This window comes from Lissotriton helveticus, chromosome 5_1 (assembly GCF_964261635.1).
Source record: "Lissotriton helveticus chromosome 5_1, aLisHel1.1, whole genome shotgun sequence".
Classification (NCBI taxonomy): Eukaryota; Metazoa; Chordata; class Amphibia; order Caudata; family Salamandridae; genus Lissotriton; species Lissotriton helveticus.
The window spans coordinates 255002438-255029725 of NC_136065.1; the positions used below are offsets into that span (position 1 = coordinate 255002438).

Consider the following 27288-nt stretch of genomic DNA (forward strand, 5'->3'; position numbering starts at 1 on the left):
ATGTTGGCTGGCAATGAGAGAAAAGACCACTGCAGTCCCGCTGACACTGCCAGGACTTCACTCCCCGCCACTACAGCAGGGTGGGCTGCAGCAGGCGGCAGTGGGACTCCAGCCAGCCAGGTTTCCTGCCAGGGCTGGACTGGCCATAGCGGGCACCGGGCAATCCCCCGTACGCTGTATGGGTGGGGGCCGGTTTTAGGCCCCTAGGGGCCGTTTTTGTTACAGGGCCGTTTTTGCAGCATAGCTGCAAAATCGGCCCTGTACCAAAATCGTACGAAAAACGCCCCGGTAAAGAGCTCAGCGGCACCTCCAACCCCCCGAGTGGGGAGGGGTGGAGGGCGGCCGAACACTTTGCCAGGGCTGGTTGTGGTTTCCATTCCGGCCCTGTTTCCCACCCTCCAGATTTGAATGTGTCCTGTTTCGAAGGGAATCCCTCCTACTTCGAGTCGGAAGAATGGGAGGAAAAGGGGTGAATACTCACCTTTTACAAGGTGCAGGCTGCGATTTCTTCCTCTTTGTCATCCAGGTTCTTCCTCTCCTGCTGCACCTTGACCACGACGGACCGGCCCCCATTTTAATGGAATCGAAGGTAGGTGCTTGTGGTGTGTGCAGGTGTACAATGCATGGTGTGTGTATGTTGGTGGGGTGCAATGTAGAATGTACAAAATATGATCACTACACATAACCTACATAACATATATGTGTTTTATGTAAAATAAAAGCCACTTACCTGTCTCCCCAACACCATGCTCGCCCCCCCAATTCCCCCATCAGTACTCTGCCGACAGGACACTGCCAGCCCAACGGGAACATCCAAATCTGCTTGGCGTAACCCTGCCGTCCAGACAACGACAGCGGGTGAGTCATCAGCATAGAAGACCATGGCGGCAGAAGTCTTCTATTTATCACATATGCATCTAAATTGCGCCATTGCACGCCGAGCCTGCCAGCTCACTCTATGTACCAGGACAGAAATGCCAGGATTTAAAAACGGGTGCAAAATGCTGGTTGGCGCCAAGAGGCTTAGCAAGCGTGCATTGTACCTAAAAAGCAAGAAAATAACCCCATAGCACCTGTGGAAGTGACGAAGACGAACCAAACGGAGGCATTAACCTAACAGAGCGAGCAGGGGGAGGCGAATAGTGGAGCGAGCAGGCTCCGGGATTCGAGGGTAACGAGTCGTTGTCACCTATCCCGGGCTTCATCTCGCTATTGTGCGGCTGTTGTGTGGCTGTTGTGCTGCTGCTCCGACTGTGGCAGGGTAAGAGCCGCCGTAAGTTTGCACAGTCGAAGAATCAGCACCGGGGACAGGCGCCAATGCCTTGGCCCCAACCCGCTCTCATTCATCCTCACCTCTCGTCCTTTACACCCCCCACTGTGCATACAGGGTGCAGTGTGCACTGAATAGCAAGAGGAACCTTGCTACCTTGTTATCCCGAAAAGACAGACAAGGCCAGTGCAAGTTGTGAGCGCAGTGGAGGTAGCTCGCCACTGCAGAGAATGACCTTGGGAGGTCAACGGAGGTGGCCTTGCTAGGTTCCAAGTGCTGCTTGTGGACACTCCTTAAGTGCCCCGCTCAGCACAAGCACCTCATTGTGGACTGCGCATCTAACCCTACGACATCCTTACCTTCCTGGGGATACAGATAATTAAGAAAGGGGATCTCGATGTGGCACTGAGAGTTGGAGTCAGTAAAAGAAACACACAGGACACACAGGATACACAAGAGAGCCCTCTGGACCCCAGACGCAACAGGGCGCGCACTGCTGCCAAGAAAAGACAGGCGTTTGACAAGGGCTGGAAGATAGACCATAGAATCTAATGGTGAAAGGCAGCAAGCGGACCAAGAGGATGCCCCACAGGAAAGATCTGAAATGGATGCTCACAACTCAAGAACACGGCCTTGTCCATTCCATAGAAATTGCAAGTGAATCAGAAAATACTTATGAACTAATAGACAGTAAATGTGAATTCCTGCCTGTACCTACCTCAAACATGGGAAAGCCAATAAGTACAAGGACAAGGCCATTTCCAACTACCCAAATGAGAGCGAACCACCACCAACAAATGTGGCAAAGACCCTCACTACAATTCGAAACGTACTATAGACAAACACTGGATCTACTGGGAAAGAGGAAACATGAAGGGGCCGAGACACAAGAAACTCGGTTAATATCTATTCTGGATAAAAAGTGCTGGTCCCCTAAAATAAGTGTGAATGGCCCGCACTGGTAACCACCGGCTCTAATTAAGTACTACATGTGGCTGAGCCTGGCTCTGGCTAGTATCAATAGGGCATGTTTTTTGTCTGCCACTGAGGCTGTAAAACTGCTGTTTTACTTTGAACCTATAATTTGGGCAATCAGCAATAGGTGTATATATGGAAAGAGTGCCCCTCCCTGGATGGGGTGAGTATGGTAGACAAGTCTCTTACATGTGGGGCTTTAGGACGATGGAGCGTGAAGATGCACTATGCAAAACCAAGACGCACAGAATGGAGCTTTGAAGGTGGACATTGTGGGTCTGTAGTCATGTGATGATAAAGCGTACCCTGCGTGGGTTCAAATACCTTCAACAAAACTCTTCTGCTAACAAACAAAACGGATTTTCTGCATTACATGCAAGTGAGGCTCACATTGGGGAAAACTCGCCAAATCCTGTTAGGCATATGTAGCAAACACACAGGAGGAAGACAGTGCTTAATTTGAGACAGTGGTGTCCGGTGCTCAACACTGGCACTTAATTGTCATCACCTCACTTATGACACTCTGACACATGGCGGTGTTGCTCATCTAATTTAGGGATGAGCAGAACAACGGTTGTTTATGAATATAATATACAAAAAAAAATTACTAATACCTGCCTCCCAAGCCATTCCTTTAGCTTTGGGGACCTGGTATAATCTGAATTGTCACACTTGCAGGCCAGGGAGATGGTTAGTAGTTGTTTTGGTACCCTCATTGGCAGTCATGATGGGGCAACGGGTGCTGCAAATTGCAGTGGCCTCCTGGTCAGGGCCCTGGCACTTGGTATTTTATGAATTAGGCACTGGATGACCTGCACAGCTCGCAGATAAGTGGGGCTGTGGGCATTATACCCACTGCACATTACTCAGGGAATGACCCTAATGCTGGGAGTATTTGCTCAAGCTGTGTGCATAAGCAATACTACGATTGATTGTACAGTTCTAAAGCCCAATTTGGAAAGGTTTTTTAGTTCTGGCATTAGCCAACACGTTTTATTTGTTCATTCTTCTATCTTCATCTATTGATCTCAGCAATCGCAATCCCCTATTGCCTCTGCCCATCACAGGACACAGGGTGAGCCCACTTCAGCCATTGGTTTACCAGACTGAGGGGCTGCATTCTGTTCTTGTACAATGTGCAGAGCAGAACTGGGGGCCCCCTGAAAGGCGGGGGGCCTGGGCCAAAGCCCACTTTGCCCATGCCTTATAAGGTCTCTGAAAGGTAGGAAAGAAGGAGGAAGAGAATGACGGAAAGGTAAAGGGAGAGAGATAAAGAGGCAGAGAGGGTCTGGTGGTGGATGAAAGAGTCATTAGGTCCTTCCACAGCACCAGTCGTGAGTTTCTATTGAAAACGTTGGACCCCAGGTCTTATTCTTTTACAAATTAAGCAGGAGGGTTAACCTTGAGTTTCCAGCAATGAGAAAACTTAAATAATGAGTTTTGTGAACCTTGTCCTTTGGGAGTGTGACAGCCCTCACAGCAAATACTACAGGCACAGTTGTACATCAGGGGAACAGAGGGGATACCGTATACTCAATATAATTGCAAATTGGGTTTGTGATCGTTTGTCTTATCATGTTTTATTCCGAACTTTGCTCGAGAGAAAGTGTTTTATTCGAGAGAGATTCTGTTTTATATGAGAGAGAGAGACTGTGCCTGTGTGAAACCATGGAGTAATGGATACGTTTAGAGATATTCGGACGAGCATCATGTCGGCTGCACATTACTGAAAGGATGCCCCTAAACTGAAACAGTACACTCTTAGTTGAAACTACCACACCGTTGAGCCTCACACAGGTCCAAACATGTTGGTGATTGTTGAACGTTTTTGAGAAAAGTTTGGACTTTATTGAACTCAAGCTGTGAGCCGTAATGCTGTTAAAAAAACTTGATTGAAAGCATTACAATAACACGTTTGTTGTTCAGTTATTCTTTTGTGCAAATGTCTTGTCTCGGCACATTATGGGGCCGATTAGGATGGAGGATTTTCCGCCTCCTCCGGGCCGGCGGAAGCCACCGCCGGCCCGGAGGAGGCGGAAAATCCTCTGCGGAGTCACCAAAGACTCACCGCCGCATTACGATGGCTGGTGGGTCTTGGTTTCTGTCCGCTGCTTTTCCGCCGCGGTCGGATTACAACCGCGGCGGAAAAACTCTCATTTGGCTGGCAGTGTCTATCAGACACCGCCAGCCAAATTAGGATGCATTAGTAAACATGCTTTTCCGCGGCGGTTTTTCCGCCGTGGAAAAGCATGTGTACTTTTGATTTTGGGGGCCTGTTGCGGGCCCCCAGGGTGTAGGCGGGTGGGGGGTGCACATGTATTTACATGCCTGCCGCTTTTTGCATGTAAATGTAAAACATGCACTTTTAACATTGCGGCGGGTGCTGCTTGAAGCAGCACCCGCCGCAATGTTAAATATCCAGGATGTGACCGCCAGGGTGGCGGTCACATCCTAATTTGCACGGAGGGACCGCCGCAGCCCATGCGGACGGTCCCTCCACCTCTGGGATGGCGGACGGACGCAAGTCCGTCCGCCATCCTAATCGGCCCCTAAATACGGAATGTTCACACCAATACTTTTACTAAGCTAACAGTCGTGGGGTCCATCGACAGCCGCTCTGAGCTTCATCACACCAACCTATGCCAAAGATCACACAGGTGATTCCAACATAGTAAGGAGTAGGTCAGTGGTTGTTGAGCGTTTATGAGAGCAGTCGCTTTTTGTTTGGCAAAGGACAAGGAGGTGCAGCTATAGTTATAGTATCGATATGTATTTATTCTGCTTTCTAGTTAAGAGCAGGATCTTTTCTCAGAGCTGCGACTGAAGTAAAACCTTTAAATTTCAGGACATTTTGGACCCTCCCTTCTCCCAGGTTTCATGAGCTCTCCCTCCAAAGGCAGAATTCGTGAACTCCCCGTGACTCGCTGGGCAGCACTCCCCCTCCCCGGACACACCGGAGCACTTTGCTGCCGGCAGCTACCACCACACCTTCCCCGGGCAGGCTGGGACTGGTGCAGGGATAAATATTATGTCGGCCTAGAAACAGCTGCAGGCTGGTCACTGTCGGGGGACGGAGCAGTGTTTTGTGCGCATAGAAGTTTATTGAAAGCTATAAAGTTCACGCATAGTTGCCGAGCAGTGGTGGGGTATAAAGGAATGGATTCCCACCTTTTAATGACATTCAACATATTTACAGTTACATTTCGCGGGTAATTGCAAATCTGAGACACAGGAACACTAAGTGATTTACGCAGCATCAACACATTGTTGAATATTGGAGCTGGTATTACAACTCAGGCAAAAAAAAAAAAATCAGATGCCCAGACTTCAACATTTCCAGCTTGGCCATTAGGGCACGTGTCCGCTAAGCTGTTCCTCGGTTCACCTCTCAATGAGGGTTTAAAGAGGACCCCCTCATTCTAAGCAGTCGAAGTGGTACTAACCGGTGTGTCTCTCGCCCCTCACTAGCTGAGGTGGGCAAGGGGGTCTGTGCATAGGATCCAAAGTTAATGCTGAACATTGCAGTGGCTGGTTAAACTAATTCTGCAAACATTCGGTGGTGCCAAATAAAGACATAGGCCCCGAGGGGGTAAATGTATCGGTTGGAAATATATGCACGTATGTAACTCACCCGCAGACTTCCTTTTGAAAAGGACGAGTTTCACTCTAGAATACAGCCCTAGATTTGATTTACATTTGAGGCCAAAAGCGCCCCCTCCCCCTTGAATTTGCAAAATCCGACGTACTCAGATTCTTGTAATCTGAGCTAGTGCAAACAGTAATAGATGCTGCTGGCAAAACACTCTGGGTCACTCAGCACTCAACGCACTGACTGCTTTTACAAGGCACTGTGTGCGCATCCCCGCAGCAGTTTCAACTGAAAACAAAACGTGTCAACAAAGAAAACAACCAAGGACTGTGCTTAAACAATGAACACTATTGAGCCAGAAGTGCAATTTCAAAACAATTTATTAACATATTCAACATGGGATGTTATTTAGTCCCATAACTTTCAACATAAATAATTTCTCAGTTTCATAATTTAAATACATAAATATAACAGGTTACTTGCCATTTGTTTTTCAAACACAATAACAAAATACTTCTTAAATAAATAACAACGTAGTGTTTCCGTCGAGGAACATATTAAATGTTCATGTACTTCATAAAAAACGAGAACTTCGTGAGGAAAAGCAGAACACGTTTTCAAACAAGTTCTTTTCTTCATTGCTTCTAAAAACGGTAGTGTTTCACAACAATTAGAGCAATAACTTTAAATATTAAATACACATTAATAGTTTGAACATCAGTCATATCATAAAACGTGTCGTTTTGTTCAATCAAGTAATCAGAGCAAATTCACATACTTTCTTCTCAAGAGCATCAGTGGCATGCGGCCGGACAGTCAGTTTCATGTCACTTTCACTGAAAAGTCACTTCAAAGTTTAGAGTCCTTCTGGCCTTGTTAAGGCATACGTAAGAAACCCCACCATGGGATTAAGTCCAGTAGAGCAGAGCTGGCAGCTACCCACACGGCATCGCTGCTGGCAGGAGTTACCAGGTGCCCACGGCTGGCAGAGAGCCCTCAGGGCAGTGCAGCCCCTGCACAAGTTCATCTAGTCCGACTCTCCGACCTCAGAAGGTGAGGAGCATCCTCTCGAGGGGGCGGCAGGTCAGGTTGAGGGGCTGCGATGCTTGTTCCTGCAGGGTCTGGTGCAGGGTGGGTGCTTCATGCAGGACTGATGGTGATGCCAGCAGGACCGATGAAGGCTCAGGCATGGATACTGCCCCCTGCAGGAGTTCCTTCATGGCTGCAGCGGGTCCCTCGCGCTGCTGGCCCTGCAGGCTCGATGCTGGTCCCTGCAGGGCTGAAGCAAGTCCCTGCTGCTGTCTTGGTGCCGGTCCCTGCAGGCTGAAGGCCGCCTCGTTGCCCTCCTCCAGGCACACCTGCACAAACACCACCAGGCACAGCACGTAGAGCCAGCGCAGGGCCGGGTTGCGCTCCTCGGGCGGCATGTAGCGGTTCCGCGTCTGGAATTGGTAGAGCACTTTGCGGGCCCGCTTGGTGTGGGACCGCCGCGGGGGCTTGTCCGTGGAGGCCGTCGGCAGTGCTTCGACGTCAAAGGTGAAAATCTCGGGCAGGCTGCTCCGGGCGGGGACGTGGGGCGCCCGGGGCAGGGAGAGCTGCGGCCCCCGGGAGAGCTGCCCGGGTGCAGACAGGGTCAGCGCTGCAGGCCTCTTGTGCATGGTGCGCTCTGCGGACTGTTGGCACATGCTCTTTTGCTCCAGCGCTAGCTTTGTGTCTCGAGCGACGACTGTTCTCAGCCAATCGGAGCAGAGCGCTTGAATCTTGGAGAGGAGCTGTGAATGCCTGCGAACGCTCCGCGCGCCGCATATATAGTTTGTCTGACACTTCAAGACTCCGCCCCCAATGCGCACGCCCACCGTGACGTCTCATCGGACCGCCTCTCTGTATTTCCAGGCTGAGGAAATTCCCGGGCAGCGAGCCATGCTGTGTTTTAGGGCCATTGTCATTCACAATGGGTTGAATGAGCGCCAGGGGGCATTGAAATGGGGCATCAGGGGTTCCGGGTTAGACGGGAAGTGCAGAAAAGAAAGTAAAAAATAATGATTTTTTTATCCCCGAAGGTGTTCTTCTACAGTCCACATTTGCATTTTTAGAAGAGGGCGACAAAAGGCAGTGGGTGAGCGTGCTAAACCCTATTACATTTAATTCTTTAGATTTATGTCACAGTCATTTTTTGCGTGGAGTTTTATATAGCGCTAACTAGACCCGGAGGCATCAGAGCGCTTTACATGAGCAGCACCAGTTAAGTTACACACGGACGCATTCATTTTTGTTAGGCATGGGGTGAATAAGTGATTTGCACAGAATGTGAGCGTCCCTGAACCCTGCCGAGACTGAAACCAAGTTCCCCAGCTCCGAGATCTACGCCCTAGCCGTTAAGCCACATTCTCTCCTCTGTTGCTGCTCCCTTTAATCGTAAACGAAGTAGATGTTACCCAGCGTCTCTGCTGCTCTGCATATCTGTAAAATAATTCAGCCAAATAAACATACCGCAGCTGTTATCCAAAGACCACAAGTGCAGCAAGACAACTGCGAACCAACGTGCCACTTGGACACGAACAAATTATAAACTAAGAATTGTGTTTTGGTGATAAACGACAACGAGAGAGCGTGTAGCGCAGTGTGTAACCAGGAAACCTGAACTCCAATCTTATCTTTTTTTCAGTTTTAAAAACCGAGTATACCTATGCAAATACCATGATTTACAATGCATAATTTTCATTCAGTGTCAAATTTGAGAGGACTTTAAAGTACTGCGATTCAGGAGGAGGTGTTGTGCATGCAAAAACATCACTCTTGTATGGTTTACTGGACGATAATGTAGATCCGTATTTAAAAACACTACACAGTATATATAAATATAAAGTGCATTTGACAAATCGACGTGTCTCATGTTTCACTAATGGCATCGTCGCCAAAGAGTGTGCCAAGCGACAAAGATCACGAGGCGCGCCCTTAGGGCACGTCCCCTCCGGACCCCGCCCCTGGTTGTCGCAGGTGAGCGGCCGGGCGGCCAATAGGCAGACGGCCGCCTCTCTCCCCCTCCCCTATTGGGTACTTCCGGGTCACGGGTGACGCGCATCCGGAGTGGTGGGGGGCGGAGACCTCGGGCCTATGTAAGGTCAATCTCCCTTGACCGAGGTCTCTGTTCCCGTCGCCACTACCGGACTGTGCGTGCCCCGCTGTGGACCCTCGTGCTCCAGGACCATTCCCCCTTTTAAACTCGTCCCGCATCTCCCGTTGGATTGTCGAGGGAGAGCGGGCGCCTGCAGAGAGGAGCCTGTGAGCGGCAGGCGTCGGGGTTTTGGTTAAAGCCTCATCTCCCGTCGGTCTTTCGAGGGTGTGCAGCGGTCAACGGGTGTCGGTGTCGGGTGCGGAGTGCCGAGAAGGGGGCCGTACACGTGGCCAGGTAAGGAGTCGTGTGCCTCGGGGGGCCTCGTGGGCAGCCGCTGTTCGCGGGAAGGGAGGGAGTGTGGTCGCGCAATTGTTGTCTTGCTGCCGCCTTCGCGGGGTTGCGGCTGCACACGGGGCTTCACGTGAGGTGCGGGCTCCTGCCGGGCGGTGTGGGCGGTTGCTCTGGGGCCGGGTGCAGGGAACGGGGGTTTAAGGCGGCAGGCGCGTAGGTCGCTGGTCAGCGCGTATCGTAAGGGCAAGGGTAGCCAAGGAAGCAGACTGCGAGCGCAGATTAGCCTGTGGGCAGAGGCGAGATGGCGCCCAAGAAAGGAGGGCAGAAGAGGAAGGATTCCGATCCAGAGTTAGCTCAGATAATGAAGTTGTTATTGCGCAAGGTGAGCAAGGACGCCCCAGATAGCGAGACAGGGAGCGAGGATGAGCAGCCAGAGCCTGTAGCGGAGAGGCCACGAAGGGTAGGGGTAGCGCCTAGAGCGGCATTCCCCCCATTGAGGAAGAAGGACAAAACTTTACCAAAGGGTAAGAGAGCGAATAAGGGCAAGAAGCGGAGTCATATGCCTATATTGGAGGAGTTGGACTAGGGATCAGTAGGTCCCGTCCTCATCCCCCCGCTGGTACCCGAAGTAGTAGTAACTCCCGCCCCAGTAACAGGGGTGCCGCAGGCCGTAGTCCATCCCGATCCAGTGGGGGCACTGTTGTCCGAGATCAGGGAGACATTACACACACTAGCCCCAGGTGGGAGCACTCCGGTCCCGCCCCCGCCTCAGCCGGGGGCCGCAGGGGCAGGAGGGCAGGACCCCTTAGAAAATTTGCTAGCATCGGTATCTACCCTGGTAGGACAACTATCGTCCTCGAATAGGGGGGGGGTGCAAGAGAGCGCAGGGGCGACAGCGCCATAGGCCCCGCAGCAGGCAGTAGAGCAGGGGGCGCTGCAGACCATTCAGAGACAGCTTGCGCAGGTGGTAGAGCTGCGCAAGGCGGCGCCAAGTGGAGCAGGCGGATCACAACCTCAGGCAGCCGCGCTGGCAGCGGGACCTTTAGGAGGTAAGCCAGGTGTCGGTATTGGGGGGGCCACAGAGGTTGGGGGACCCCTGGGAGGAATGCAGGGGAATGTGCTGTCGCAATCAGGTATGTTGGCCACTCATGTGACCCCAGAAATGCGGGAAAAAATATGGAAAGGCGCCTACATTGACATATTTTCCCTGATTAGGCCCAATAGGAGAGATATGGATCTCAGGGAGAGAGAAGGCAAGGAGGGTTCATTTAAGGAGAGGAGGCCTCGGGTGGAGGAGACACTGACCAACTGGCTTTTTGGTTTCCATGTTTTTGTATCGGTGCTTTTGGAGAAGAGGCCGGATTTAGCTATCCCACTGGTGTTTTATATGAATAAAATTGTGAAGGCGCATGCGACGCAAGGTGGCTTAGTATGGTTGAATTACGACAGGGATTTCTGATGGGCCAAGGAACAAAACCCAGGCATTGGATGGGATCAGGTGGAGGTGAATGCTTGGCTGGAGAGTACTAGCAGCAGGGAGCAGCCTGCCAGGCAGCCCTTTCGGACATCACAGGGGGGCCCGGGGGAGAAGAGGGGGGCTTGCTGGCTCTTCAATAGTAAAACGTGCACGTGGCCGCCCGGGCAGTGCAAGTTTAAACACGCATGCTCCTACTGCGGTCACTCCTCCCACCCTGAGTCCAGGTGCAATAAGAAAGCAAAAGAGCGGGGAGGGGGGGCAGCTCCAAGAGACGTTAAACCCCCGCAGGCATAACCTGCCTACCCCGATAGATATTGGACGTCTGATTTATTGGTTGGACCGGTACCCCGATAGGGGGGCGGCCAAGGTTTTGTATGTGGGTTTTTCAGTAGGGTTCCGGATCCCCGCGTTACATGTCCCTCCCGTTAGCCAGTGCAACAATCTGTTGTCAGCTAGGATTCTATCATCGGTGGTAGTTACGAAGGTTGAAAAAGAGTGCTCCCTGGGTCGGGTAGCTGGACCTTTCCCCGCCCCCCCCTTGGAACATTATGTATGCTCTCCACTAGGGGTGGTCCCTAAGAAGGAGCCAGGGCAGTTCAGGATGATCCACAACCTCTCCGCCCCCAGGGGCTCGTCCGTGAATGATTCCATTGACCCGGCACTGTGCACTGTAACTTACTCTTCTTTTGATTCCGCTCTGCTGAAAGTCAGGGAGCTGGGGCGAGGGGCCTTGTTGGCAAAAACGGACATAGAATCGGCCTTTCGCCTGTTGCCAGTACACCCAGACGATTACCATTTGTTAGGTTTTCAGGTGCATCAGCAGTTTTACTATGACAAATGTATGCCTATGGGATGCGCTGTATCTTGTAAATACTTTGAGACCTTCAGTTCCATGCTGCAGTGGGTCTTTTCATACAGGTCAGGGTGCTGTTATTCACTACTTGGATGATTTCATGGTGATGGGCCCGGCGGGGTCCGGCAAGTGCGCGCGAGCGCTTAGCGAACTGGTAAACATGTTTCAGGAATTTGGGGTACCCTTGGCACCCAGCAAGACTATGGGCCCTGAGACGTGTATGTCCTTCTTGGGGATTGAAATTGATACAGTGGCCGGGGAGTGCAGGTTACCTAAGGACAAGGTGGTGGCTTTCTCGCGTGCGATTGAGGCAGCCTTAGCAGGCCCAAAGGTGTCCCTACACCAGCTCCAAGTCCTGGTGGGGCAGTTGAATTTTGCACTGCGCATCATCCCGATGGGGCGCCCTTTCTCCAGGTCTATTGCCCGCGCTATGGTGGGTCTCACCCAAAAGCGCCACAGGGTGCGGTTGAGGGCAAGTGTGAAGGAGGACTTAAAAATTTGGCGTAGTTTCCTCACAGATTTCAATGGGCGGGTGGTGTGGCCCGCCCCCCCGGTGTCCAGTGCGGAGCTTGGCCTTTTTACTGACTCGGCGGGCAGCATTGGCTTTGGTGCCATTTTGGGTGCCGCCTGGTGTGGGGCAGTTTGGCCCCCTGCCTGGCACGAGAGGGGCTTGACAAGAAACATAGCCTTCCTGGAACTCTTCCCCATTTGGGTGGCGGTGACTATCTGGGCTGAGCACTTCAGGGATAGGGCCGTGACCTTCTGGTCTGACAACATGGCGGTGGTTCAGGTCATCAATAGGCAGGGAGCTACGTGCCCACATGTGCTGCGCTTGCTAAAGTTGTTGGTTCTGGCATGTTTAAAACTAAATTTAACCTTCAAGGCGGCACACATACCTGGTATTGATAATCATGCAGCTGATGCTTTGTCTCGTTCCAAGTTGCAGGATTTCCGGAGGTTCCATCCGCAAGCAGAGGAGCGAATGACTGTATTCCCTACGTCACTGTGGATAATTGGAGCCCCGCTTTAGCGGGGCTGGTAGGTGCCTCCCTGAGTGACCGCACGAGGCAGACATATCAAAAGCATTTCAATGTATACAGGTGTTTCTGCAAACGGGCAGGCTTTCCAAACCTTTTTTCCCCAGAGGCGATACATAGTTTCGTCCAAGGGTTACGGGATCAGGGCCGGGCTGTGGCCTACGCAAGGGCAAACTTGTCGGCGATCGCCTTCTTTGCCAAAGTAGCGGGTGAGCGTGACCCGGGGGCGTCCTCCCTTATCAGAAAGGCGCTGACAGGGTGGGCCAGACTGGAGGGACCTAGGCGGGACTGTCGTAGGCCTCTGGATCTCCCGACCTTGTCTGACATTCTGGGGGTCCTCCCATCGGTTTGTGATTCGCCGTTTGAGGGGGTACTGCTGGGAGCAGCTTTCAGCTTAGCCTTCTATGGGGCCTTCCGCCTGGGAGAATTAGTTGGGTCATCCAGATCAGACCAAGGGGGGGGCTTGCAGTTCCGGGACCTGGTTCTTTCTCCGGGTGGGTTGGTGGTACTGTTAAGGCGTTCCAAAACGGATCAGGGGGGGAAGGGTGCCCACATCCACCTCCGGCCCGCCCCTGGGGTAGCAGCTTGCCCGGTAGCCCGGATGCATGCCTACATGGCTCTACGCCCGGCCGGGGGGGCCCGGCCCTGTTCATTCACGAGAATGGCCTCTGTTTGTCACAGTATCAATTCAAAGCGGTTTTCAGGCTAGCCCTAGGGGACCTGGGTCTAGGTTCTGCCGGTTTTTCCTCTCATTCCTTCAGAATTGGCGCTGCTACCTTGGCGGCCGGGGCGGGCCTCTCTCCCGACGCAGTAAAGGGTGTGGGACGCTGGGCATCGGGCTGCTACAAAAGATATGTGAGGCCGGATTTGTTATGACCAGACGTTGCCGTCTCATTTTGGTTTATGTCTAACGGTGTCCTCTTTCTCCTTCTGATTAGCATGCCCGAGTCGGTGGTCTGGGTTCTGGGGCACTCTTTCGTGCGCCGGGCGGCGGTGCGCTTGCAGCAACGACAGGTGGTGAAGCCAGCAGACTTGGGCGAGGTGGAATTCGTGTGGCAGGGCATCGGCGGGATGCGGATCCGACACTTGAGGCGGATGGTCGAGGAACTCAGGGCACAGAGGCGGCACAAGTCTCCAAACTGGATTGTGATACATGTGGGAGGAAATGACATGGTGGACAGAGGACGCTTGGCCGTCAAGGAGGCCTTACTGGCAGAATTTGCCTGGCTGGGGCACACGTTCCCGGCAGCAACGATTGTCTGGTCGGGCATGCTCTCACGCAGAACTTGGGGCCCGGGAGTCCGGGTTAGATCTTTGAACGTTTCAGTAAGGAGATTGAATGGTGAATTGGCAAGGTTGTGCTCAGCGAAGGGCCGCTTGCGCTACATTCAACACCGGTTGATCTCTGGGGAAGCAATGTACCACCAGGATGGGGTACACCTGTCGGACTTAGGAACAGATACTTTCATAAGAGAATTTTGGTCATTTATTGCGAACGCAGGTGGGGAGGGTGTCAGACCTGAGGGCCGGGGCCACCCTTGTGGCGGAAAAGAGACCTGCGAGCAATAAACAGTGTTTGATGGGAGGCCGCCGGGCGGACTCCATAGGCCAGCTCTGAGGGGGGAATATGGTAAGCTCTCCGCGGGGAGGAAGTCACCACCGGCTGGGGAGGCTAGGGCGCCAGATTTCGAGCCTCCTGGGCGTCCCAGGGCAGCCGGGTGGTAGAGGGGTGGGCCCTGGTAAGGAAAGACAAGGAACCGGGGTGCGGGCCTACCACTCGAGGGGGCAGGTGCACGGCACTTGGCGTAGGATACCCCGGCGCGAGACGCGAGCCAGATGGAGCTCCTCCCTTAGGGCTGGGGGAACAGGAAAAGTACATGAGTGTTTGGAAAATGTATTTATGATTATCAATATGCATAGTGTATGCTTGTCATGTTTATTCAAAATGTTATGAATTAAACATGGCCTTTTTACCCCACGAAATCTCCTGGTTATTATGAATATGATTGTGGGGTCTGCATGTTGGTATCATGTGGTGGGCGGGGGCAGATCTGGAGGGTACGGGTCCTATGCCAAGCGACGAAGATCACGAGGCGCGCCCTTAGGGCACGTCCCCTCCGGACCCCGCCCCTGGTTGTCGCAGGTGAGCGGCCGGGCGGCCAATAGGCAGACGGCCGCCTCTCTCCCCCTCCCCTATTGGGTCCTTCCGGGTCACGGGTGACGCGCATCCGGAGTGGTGGGGGGCGGAGACCTCGGGCCTATGTAAGGTCAATCTCCCTTGACCGTGGTCTCTGTTCCCGTTGCCACTACCGGACTGTGCGTGCCCCGCTGTGGACCCTCGTGCTCCAGGACCATTCCCCCTTTTAAACTCCCACTCACCCGTCCCTGAGAATAGTGGCTTGAGGGGCTTTGTTGCGGAAAAGAGACCTGCGAGCAATAAACAGTGTTTGATGGGAGGCCGCCGGGCGGACTCCATAGGCCAGCTCTGAGGGGGGATATGGTAAGCTCTCCGCGGGGAGGAAGTCACCACCGGCTGGGGAGGCTAGGGCGCCAGATTTCGAGCCTCCTGGGCGTCCCAGGGCAGCCGGGTGGTAGAGGGGTGGGCCCTGGTAAGGACGGACAAGGAACCGGGGTGCGGGCCTACCACTCGAGGGGGCAGGTGCACGGCACTTGGCGTAGGATACCCCGGCGCGAGACGCGAGCCAGATGGAGCTCCTCCCTTAGGGCTGGGGGAACAGGAAAAGTACATGAGTGTTTGGAAAATGTATTTATGATTATCAATATGCATAGTGTATGCTTGTCATGTTTATTCAAAATGTTATGAATTAAACATGGCCTTTTTACCCCACGAAATCTCCTGGTTATTACGAATATGATTGTGGGGTCTGCATGTTGGTATCATGTGGTGGGCGGGGGCAGATCTGGAGTGTACGGGTCCTATGAGTTTTGAACGTTTGCTTAGAAAGTACTTTTGGAAACTATCACTTAATGCAGTGACGTCATGTATTAAATCGAAACACATTTATTGCACAGCTTACAGATCAGCCACAGGCCTTCTGTGGACTACGGAGGACCGGCTACTTTATACCTTCTTGCTGTGACCACTCTCTTTCTTCACATACATGATGGGTGCTTCCATATTTAAACCCTTCGCATACGCAGTTCCATACGCGTCTTCCATCTAGGTTCGTAGGTGGTCTTACACACCCACCACAGTCAGTTACAGCTTTAATTGTAATCATCCCACATAGCAACAATCTATCTACAGCCTCATCTGTGTATGCTCGTCTTTTTCAACGTTTTCACCAGTGCCATCCTGAGAAACTCTTTGTTCCAGAGTGGGGGTCTCCAACCTTTTCTGTAATAACGGCTGCTGACCGAATGAAAGTCATCCCGAGCTACTGAAATCAATAGTGTTATAATAGTGAGAGCTCCAGGCAAAATGACACTTGTGGCCACCCCAAGCAAGATTGTCAACGGTGATCACCTCAGTGCATCAAGCAAGGTGGCCAGCAGTAATGTTAAACATGTTTTTTTAATTGAGAATGCCTCTACGTGGATAATACAGGACACCAGTAGCTGAAAAACCGCTGTCACCAAGGTCATACCATGAGTAATAAGTCTCCCCAATGTCACAAGATCTGTCAATCTAATATCAGATTTAAGTTTATTCTTGCAATGTAACCATCTTATGAGTTCAGACAATACTCACATTTCCATGTCAAATACATGCTTTTCAATTTTGATTACATATATTATTTCAACCAAACAAAGGCAAAATGTATTAGTTTGGCTGCACACAGGAGAGCTACTTGCATGTAACCGGAGAGCTACCAGCTCATGTGACTGTATCTGCCCCAACTCTACTAGAATTTGAAAGCACCATGCTTTACAGTACTTTGGTGTGTCCTTGGAATACGTATAAAAGAAATGCCTTAGCAGACTAGTAGAGCTTATGCTTTGTCAGCCACTTGCTTGCAATTTTACAGAAATCATAAACTGAGCCAATTTGCAAATACTTCGCAGACGTCAAAATTTGCACAACAGTGCACGTGTGTGGAACTGCCCACCAGTGCGCCTCAATCGTGATGCAAAGGGTGGGTGGGGAGTTTATAGTCACTCAGTCCTTGGACTCACAGATACAGCCACCAAGATGTGTCAACACTATTTTTATTAAAAGTGAAGCAGCCTTGGTGGTAAGAGTTGGTATTGTCCAATGAAAAGCATACCTCCTCTGCTAAGAACTGCCGGCACGCTCTCATTGAACACATATGCCCGTTCAGCTGGGGCAAATCAGTACTATGTCACAGAAGTATTGGACACCCACGGAGAACTTCAGATACTAAGTCATTGACAGCTTTTCAACCATGCTCAGATGTGCTGTGATTCCCAAGCACCCTTACTCCCACTGGGGTAGAATTCACTGGTTCAGGATGGTGTAGGAAGAGTTCACATTCTCTGACCATTAATTCATAGCCCTCTCTACTGAGACTGCCATTGAGAAATGTAAATTAAAATGTTACGTTGCTTATGTAGCACTTCATGCCAGCATGTTTCTAGCGTTTGCATATTTAGCAATGAAGGCACACGCAGAAAAAGTAGGCTGCCTAGGGTCACACACTGTGGTCGCATGGAAAAGCCGGCTTGTAATTCAGGCCACCAAATGAAACACTACATTACATCAGTGTCGCTCTCGTGGACAGTCCTAGAAAACTAAGCAAACAAGAAAGTTTCATGCTCGTATGCAATGCAAACTTAAACAACAATATACAAATAGGTTGTGTTTATTGTTGTTCCTTTATTCTTTGCCTTTTCTAGACAAATGCATGTCTATGGTCACTTGTATGATTGGAGCAAGACCTCTGGGGTCAGAGTTCATTAGTGTACAGTTGCAACTGTCCTGCAGAGATTGCCAAGCGTGACATTAAAGGAGCGCGCTTCTAGGGCCCGGCCCCCCGGTTCACGCCCCTTTCCTCCTGTGGTCTAGGGGCGGGCGGATCACCGCGAGGCCTCCGCCCACCCATTCACTTCCGGGTCAGTAGTGACGCACTTCCGGTGAGGGGTGAGGGGGGAGGAGACTGGGGCCTATTTAGTGGCTCGGGTCAGTGACCCCGGTCTCTTTGTCCCCCTCTTTCTCACCCGACCGGCTGCACTCGCCCGCGACCTGTGCCTCCTGCCTTATCCCTAGTTTTATTTAAATGTAAGTTTCCCCCGTGCCGTGAGGAGGTCGGGCGGTCAGCGGGCTCAAGGCGGCTGTGGCGAGGGAGCGTGGAGGCAGAGGAACACTGCGGTGTCCTTTCGGCGGCGACCCAGCGCATCAGGTAAGGGGGTGTGTGTGGCTGGGGGGGCCCGGGCGTAGTTGTAGGGAGCGGGAGCAGCGTCGAAACACGGCGCTTCGGCTCTGAGCCCCGGATTCCTTGCGGCTGCGGGCGGGGGCCTCCGGTGTCACTGTTTCCCTTCCAGGTGTGTTGGGACCTGGGGAAAGGACTGCGGGAGGGGCGCGAGCATCGCGCACCAGGCGGGCGGGAAGTTAGGTATTGCGGGTGGTTCCAGTGGAAGTGAAGGGGGCCCGGGGGCCAACTAAAGATCGGGGAAACTGCCGGGAAGTGGTGGGTGAGTAACGAAGCCTAAACACAGAATAGATCGGGCAGTTGGGGGCATAGATACACAATGAGCAATCACTGGCCAACTCGCTCATACTTAGTCACAGTCTCACAGACAACTAGGGGGTGGGTAGGAAGATGCCTGGAAGGAAGGGTAGCCATAAGCGAAAGGATACCGAGCCAGAAATTGCCCAGCTGCTAAAAATGGTATTAGCCAGGCTGGGCAACAACAATGGCGATGAGAGTAGCAATGAGGAGCTAGCGGTTCATGAGGAACCAGCACCTGTGAATGGATCACTGAAATATTATCGACGGTCACATTATCGACTTACTAAAATATCGTAGCAAATTTATCGAGTACTAAAATATCGACTTTCTATACTTATTACACAAACTACTAAAATATCGACTACAAAATATCGAGTATTAACAATCTCGAATACATAAATATCGCCTTAGTAAATATCGACTACAAATATATCGTTGTTCATGAAATTACCACAAACACTACAAAAATATCGACTACTAAAATATACACTACAAAAATATCGAAAAAAAAAAAATATCGAGTTGCTTTCTCTACATTTCATGTCTAAAATACCATATTAATCGTCTATAAAAGTCAGTGCTCTATAGAAAAAACATTTTACATATAATACCTGTTACTTTTATCACCTTCCTATTTAACTACATTTCCTATACATTCTATAAAATGCGTTCTATCTTTTGGAAAATATTCTGCACATTTAACTAACATTTTCATTATTTTTAACCACTTACATATCTATTTTATTTAACAACTAACTGGCTTTAATGCAGAAATCACCACATACCACCATTCTCACATCGACAAACATACCAATTAACCCAAAAAAATTCAAACTAGCCTATACAATCCTTCCTTTCACCCTGCAACCAATTAAATGAAAGCACACAAAATACACATACTATAAAAGGGATACATACATTCTACCATTTGGTGCTGCTAACTCTTAGAAAGAAGATGCCAAAACTCTGAAGATTTCTTCCTGACCAAACATCTTTAAAGATCCAGCTCACTAGCTAATTATTCAAGTAAGTAACAGTGCATTATGTAGAAATCTAAATTAGTAGTGTGATAATGTACTTATATCTCCTAACTCTTGCACTTATTTACTTTTTATCTCCTTCTACATTTCTGATAGAAAGTACTACAAATAAATACATAATACATGTTCCTATTTCTTCACCTGGAAAATCAGATAGTAAGTATACATTAATGTTGTGTTATACACCAACTGCTTTTTTTAAACACTATTTCACCAGATTCATTCTCTATTTTAAACATTTTATTCACAGATAATCAGAGAATTACCTATCTCTATACTACAAATGTATAAAACTAGACTCATTAAACATGTAAGTATATATGTTTTTGTTAACCCCCAATATAATAAATAATATTTTCTAAACAACATATCTTGCATATTACATCTTCCCTACAGATCCAATTATAACATCCAACATCAACTATACCAAAAGACAAAACGACCCTTGTAAAAAATGTAAGTATAATTGTAATTGGCCTAAAACCTCAGAAATCAAACAAAATATATGTTCTTAACACCATGTTATGTTTTTTATATTTTCTCAATAGATATTCTGAATACATCATACATCTATTCTACCTACAGCAAACAAAACTACTTTTTTTCAAGTGAGTATACTTTTAAATATTTGCCATTTACCAACAGTTCCAAAAATTGTTAATAATATTGTACAATTATTTATTCTATCTTCTCTACAGATCAGAACTTTATAACCTTGATCTACTGCACCCAATTCTACAATTCAACTATTTTATCAAGTAAGTATATGTAACGTTCACATCAAATGTAGTAGTAAACTAAAATAAAAACTGCTTTTTCCTAGAAAAATCGTTTGTTATGTGTAAACATTAACTTAGCATTTCTATATTCTCATACCAACAGTAAATCAAGAAATACATACAAGAAAACCCTTCAAAATACAGTTCTGGATTTCTGATTACTACTGTTAGTAACTGTAAGTATAAATACATAATTAATTATGTTAGCACCACAAAGTGAAAGATATTTTTTATAATTTTGTTTCTTTCTACTCTTTCCTAGAACAAGTTAAGCTAAATGACAGAAGGTGCAGAATTTGTGATGTCACAGAAAAATAAATTACTGTTATGTTATATGGGTTATGTTTATAATCAGGAAAGACAAAGTGGTAGAAAAGTTTTCTGGAAATGTACAAAATATTACTCTAACAAATGTTATGGAAGGGCTACAACTGAGGAAATTAGTGTGTTATTTACCAGGGAACACAATCATCCCCCCAATGTCACAGAAATTGAAATAAGAGATGCTTTAGAAAGTATAAAAACTGCTAGCACACAAAGTGATAAACCAACAACACAAATCCTTAAGGAAGAACTGTTAAAAGTCCCAGCCCATGCTTCCGGTCAACTACCCTCTATGAATCCCTAAAACGCACAATTGCATACACTAAAAGACGCACTTGCACAACCCCACCCACCCTGCTACTTTTGAGGAAATTATTATTTCACCAGAAATGTCCATCACACACAATAAAGACAAATTTATCCTTTTTGACAATGAAAGCAGTACAAACAGAATTATAATGTTTGCAACTGCAAGTAATTTACGAAAAATCCAACAGTGTCCCCAATGGATGATGGATGGAACATTTAAACCATGCCCAAAACCTTTTTATCAACTATATTCCATCCACGGTTTATACCATAACTATAACATCCCTTTCATTTACTGTTTGCTACCAAACAAACAGCAAAACACTTATGCAGAAATATTAAATGTTCTCAAAAATGAAATCAATAATTATTTTCCAGAAAAAATAATTATTGATTTCGAATTAGCTATGATTAATAGCATTTTGAGAACATTTCCCCACACAGCAATCCAGGGTTGCTACTATCATTTCAACCAGAGCATATGGAGACATCTCCAGAAATCCACTTTAAGTATTCTATACTCAACAGATAGCACATTTGCCTATCAAATAAAAAAATTGATTGCACTGGCCTACGTTCCTGTTACCGATGTAGCAGAACACTACAATTTATTAATTGACAGCACATATTACAAGAGGAATGAAGATAAACTAACCCCATTACTGGACTATTTCGAAGATACTTGGGTGGGAAGGTTGCACAGATCTGGACATCGACGCCAACCCAAATTCCATATCCCTTGGTGGAATGTCTATCTTAGCACTTTAAACCAAGAGGCTAAAACAAACAACAGTGTAGAAGGGTGGCATAATGCTTTCCAAGCTACCACAAGCAGAGCCAGACCCACATTCCATAACCTAGTAGAAGCTTTGAAAAAAGAACAAAGCTATCAAGAGCTAAGAATGGAACAATCTGTGACCCAAATTGGTCCAAAACTAACGAAACAAACTAAACAAATGTTCCGACTACTGCAAAGTCAAGTCACACTATATCCGACAACTAGAGGATTAGAATACCTGTCAATAATTGCAAAAAGCCTACTATAAAAATGTCTACAATAGATACTAATCTCTTATTACAATAATTATACATATAACAATAGAAAAATGTCTGTTAAAATTATAAATAATACATATTTGTTTAAGAAACGGATCAAAAGTTCGTACCATATTTGTGAACAAATATGCAATATTTATAATTACATCACACATACACATTACATTAAGTTCAACATTTCCCACCCAACAAAATAATTACTTAAAATACTTACAATTTCTGTTGATGAAAAAAACGTAATGAAGCAAAATACAGTCCATTGCAATGTATAATAATTCCAGTATAAGAAACCATCAAAAACCCGAAAATAATGTTAAAATGAAATAAACGCTCCATGAAAATCCGAAAACAGTAGTGTGGACACTTTAGCATTTAAAGTGATATACACACAACTTCTAAAAAAAACGGTCACACATATCAATGTATCAATTCAATACGAAACCCTCCAAAAACACGAAAACCAGTTATAAAATATAAAAAACCGCTCCTGGCAAACACGAAATATAGGAGATACACGTCAAAATATAACTAGAAAAGTCATACATTAGTATCTCATCAAAAAAACACGCTTCCTTCCATGTAGTTTTCATGCGAGGAACCGGAACTTCTACAAAAAACATACATAACGAAACCCACCCACAAATAGCCCATAACATTAGTAAATACATTCACAATTAACATTAACCATGTAAGAAGACCTTTCCTAACACTTAAAATAACATTAGAACTAAAACATACACGACGCATGTCTAACTACGACATTTAACCTAAACGCTACCTAAACAATTCATACATACACACACAAACCCTCCACAGTTAGAATATACCATCAAACATTACCACTCTGTTATAAATTGTATGTAAAATCAACCTTACCTCCCTCCACACGAAGCAACTCCCAACCGCGAGCTTCTCCAGTCCGGAATGAAGCACAATAACGTTACGCGGTAAAAAAGTAGTCCCCTTAAACCATTTTGGAAAAGGTATTATAGAAAATACAATGTTATAGTATAAAAAAGTAATACATAAACATTGTTATTTTAACAAATTAATAAACTAGACTCATTAAAAATTAAACAGTAAAAAAATAAAAAATATTTTTAATATTAAATAATATATAATAATTATTATATATTAATAATATTAAAAAATAATGTAACACTTGAAATGATATATCTAACTAATTTGTAATTGTGTAAATTTATAGGAATAATGTTGTGTTTGTTTATAACTAAACATTATAATTGTTAATGTGAATAATTAATAATAATAAATAATATAACTTATTTATTGTTATTAATAAAACATTCGTAACCATTTATAATAAAAATAATACCCTGAAATAATATATATTTATTTCTCTGAATATATATATTTCTGAAAAGAAAAAATAAATGTTTAAGTTTATTAATAAATAATAATAATAATATACATTTTTTTTTATTAATTATTTAAAAATGTTAATAATAATTTCTAAGTATTATAAAAGTATATACTTGCATAATTAATATTTTTCCAATACCAGAAATTATTAATAAACATATTATTCCCCTTTACAGTGACAAACTGAACAACATTATATATTTGTATGTGTGATATACAAACATTGTCTGAAATATGTAGGCAAAAATGTCATAAATTGTTTTTCCATATCTTCAGCAAATATAATAATTGTCATGTTACTTTATAAAAATATAAGTGTAAAAAAAAAATATTTAATAATATTAATATATAATATTAACATTATTAAATATAACATGAATAAGCAGAATGAACACTAATTCTTTATTTATTTTTATATAAAAACTTGTTACTCAATGTTAATGTTGATAAAAATATTTATGTTCATAAAAAATGTTGTTAAAGAAATGTATGTGAAAAATTAGAACATGTACATAAATATTAATGTGTTAATCTGCAAATACTACATTTCCAAAAACAGTTATTTTCTTTTTGATTGTGATTGTATTATAGTTCACATAAAAAAATATTAAAATGGTAATAAAATTTTGTGAAAACACCCATTGTGCATTTTTTTGTAATATAATAACATGATAATTTACAATTATATGGAAATGTGCTGTACACTGATCAATTAATATTTACTATTGATACTGTAGTCAAGCTAATATAATGTATAGTGTTAGACATTAACCAATAATGAATTACAAATCCTACTCCAGTCAAGCTAATATCAGGGAAGGTGCTGGATAGTGACCAATGATTACTTTCAATTCAACTCCAGTGTAGCTAATATCAGGTAATCTGCTGGACACTGACCATGTATAAATGTGAATTGCTACTTTAGTATAATGTTACAGTTAATTGTAAATTTATTAAAAAGGTACAATAGTTAAATAATGTTATTTACATATATTTGGATAATATTTGTAGCTGAGTAGTCCAAAAATATATAAATAGAACAAAAATGTGTAACTTTTTCCTACTAATTATTAGTATAATATTTTTGTAGCACACTTTATATACACCAAAGGAACCCTTAACCCAAAAAATACCCCTTTACCCAAAAACTGAAAACTGACCCTGAACCCAAAAATAAATCCTTAACCCAAGAACTGAAAACTGTCCCTGAACCCTTTAAAAAGACCCCTTTATCCAAAAACCCAAAACTGACCCAGAACCCTAAAAATACCCCTTTACTCAAATACTGAAAACTGACCCTGAACCCAAAAATATATTCCTTTACCCTAGAACTGAAAACTGACCCAGAACCCTAAAAAAAACCCTTTATCCAAAAACTGAACACTGACCCAGAACCCTTTAAAAAACCCAATTTCCAAAAACTGAAAACTGACCCTGAACCGAAAAAATATCCCTTTACCGAAGAACAGAAAAACTGACCCTGAACCCTAAAAAAAACCCTTTACACAAAAACTGAAAACTGACCCTGAACCCAAAAAAAAGCCCTTTATCCAAAAACTGAAAACTGACCCTGAACTCAAAAAAATACCCTTTCTCCAAAAACTGAAAACTGACCCTGAACCCCTAAAATATTCCTTTACCCTAGAACTGAAAACTGACCCTGAACCCTAAACAAACCCCTTTATCCAAAAACTGAAAACTGACCCAGAACCCTTAAAAAAACCCTTTTTCCAAAAACTGAAAACTGACCCTGAACCCAAAAAAAATCCCTTTACCGAAGAACTGAAAACTGACCCTGAACCCTAAAAAAAACCCTTTACGGAAAAACTGAAAACTGACCCTGAACCCTAAAAAAAGCCCTTTATCCAAAAACTGAAAACTGACCCTGAACTCAAAATAATACCCTTTATCCAAAAACTGAAAACTGACCCTGAACACCAAAAATATCCCTTTAACGAAGAACTCAAAACTGACCCTGAACACAAAAAAAACTCCTTCACCCAAAAACTGAAAACTGACCCTGAACCCCAAAAATATTCCTTTACCCTAGAACTGAAAACTGACCCTGAACCCTAAACAAACCCCTTTATCCAAAAACTGAAAACTGACCCAGAACCCTTAAAAAAACCCTTTTTCCAAAAACTGAAAACTGACCCTGAACCCAAAAAAAATCCCTTTACCGAAGAACTGAAAACTGACCCTGAACCCTAAAAAAAAAGCTTTACGGAAAAACTGAAAACTGACCCTAAACCCTAAAAAAAGCCCTTTATCCAAAAACTGAAAACTGACCCTGAACTCAAAATAATACCCTTTATCCAAAAACTGAAAACTAACCCTGAACCCCAAAAATATCCCTTTACCAAAGAACTCAAAACTGACCCTGAACACAAAAAAAACCCCTTCACCCAAAAACTCAAAACTGACCCTGAACCCAAAAAATACCCTTAACCCAAGAACTGAAAACTGACCCAGAAGCCTAAACATATCCCTTTACGCAAGAACAGAAAACTGACCCTGAACCCTAAAAATACCCCTTTACCCAAGAACAGAAAACTAACCCTGAAGCCTTTACAAAAACCTGTATCTAAAGACTAAAAACTAACCCACAACACAGAAAATAATCCTTCCCCCAATAAACCACAACTGACACTAAAGCCAAATCATATCCCTTTATACAACACATGAAAACTGTCCCACAATAAAAAAAAACAATTACCCCAGAACTGATCAATTACCCTCAAAAAATAATAACTCCTTTACCCACAAAGCCTAAACTGACCCTGAACCCTACAAATACTCCTTTACCAAAAATAAAAGTATTAATATTGTATAACTAATTATTTAATAATAAAAAAAATTATAATATTAAATAAAAATAGCTGTAATAAAAATATTGTTATGATTAATAATTATATTCCCTAAATAATTAATTAACAATAACTTCGAAATAATAGGCCAAACAAATCTCATTAATATATTTTCAATTTTTATAATAATTAATTACGTATTAATTACTAATTAATAATTAAATTAATTATTATTAATTAATTAAATAATGTATATTATTATTTACTAATTTATGTAAATCAAAAATGACAAACATATATTAATTACATAATTATTTGTAATTACTCACCACACTTATCCCCTATTAAACCAACATCCCGCTCCTAAACATAAATTACAATTTAATTAACAAACTAATAATAACTATTTACTTAATTAATTAACTAATAGACATTAATAAATTAACAATTAATTACTAATTAAAAAATATTACACATTGTAATAATTAATTAACTAATTAATAAGTTAATTAATTAAATAATTAATGTTAATTGTTCACCAATTAATTAATAATATAATAAATGTACAAACATATATGAATTAATTAATTATTTTCAATTACTCCCCACCCTTATCCCCTATTAACCCAACTTCCCGCTCCTAAACATAAACTAGAATTGCATTTATTAATTAATAATAACTAATTACTTAATTAATTAACTAATTAATATTAATTAATTACTAATTATTTCCTATTAATTTTTTTATTAAACATTATTCAAATAATAATTGATAACTAATTAGCAATTAATTAATTATATAAATAATTTACACACATATATTAATTTATTAATTATTTTAAATTACTCCCCACCCTTATCCCCTATTAACCCAACATCCCGCTCCTAAACATAAACTACAATTTATATTACTATTAATTAAAATTAGTTATTTAAACTTTTTTTCTACATATTTTCGATATTTTTAACTTCCACTATATATCGATATTTTGTCAAGTCGATTTTTTTGAGTCGATATTTTTGTACTCGATATTTTTTATCATTATTTTTGACGATATTTTTCATGACGATATTTTTTTTGTCAATATTTTTATATTGTCGATATTTTTTCCTCGATATTTTCTCCATTCGATATTCTGTAGTCGATATTGTGTCTGTGCACCCCTGTGAATATAGGGGAGCGCCCACGTAGGGAAGGAGTACCTCCCAGGGCAGCTTTCCCCCTTTGGTTAAGAAACCCAGAGTGCAGGGCAAGGTGAAGGGGGGGACAAGCGAAGAAAAGGCAGGGCTCAGGCCACGAATAAGCCAACAAGCGGGGGCGAGAGTCCAGTA

At 44.8% G+C, this 27288-nt stretch overlaps 1 protein-coding gene across 1 annotated transcript; it reads right to left on the reverse strand.

The window, feature by feature from the left end:
• Positions 1 to 6196: 6196 nt before the first annotated feature.
• On the reverse strand, positions 6197 to 7608 carry LOC144753082 (uncharacterized). Its single transcript, XM_078640872.1, has one exon. The coding sequence runs from the start codon at positions 7517 to 7519 to the stop codon at positions 6881 to 6883; it is 639 nt and encodes a 212-aa protein (XP_078496998.1). The 5' UTR covers positions 7520 to 7608; the 3' UTR covers positions 6197 to 6880.
• Between the last annotated feature and the right edge of the window lie 19680 nt (positions 7609 to 27288).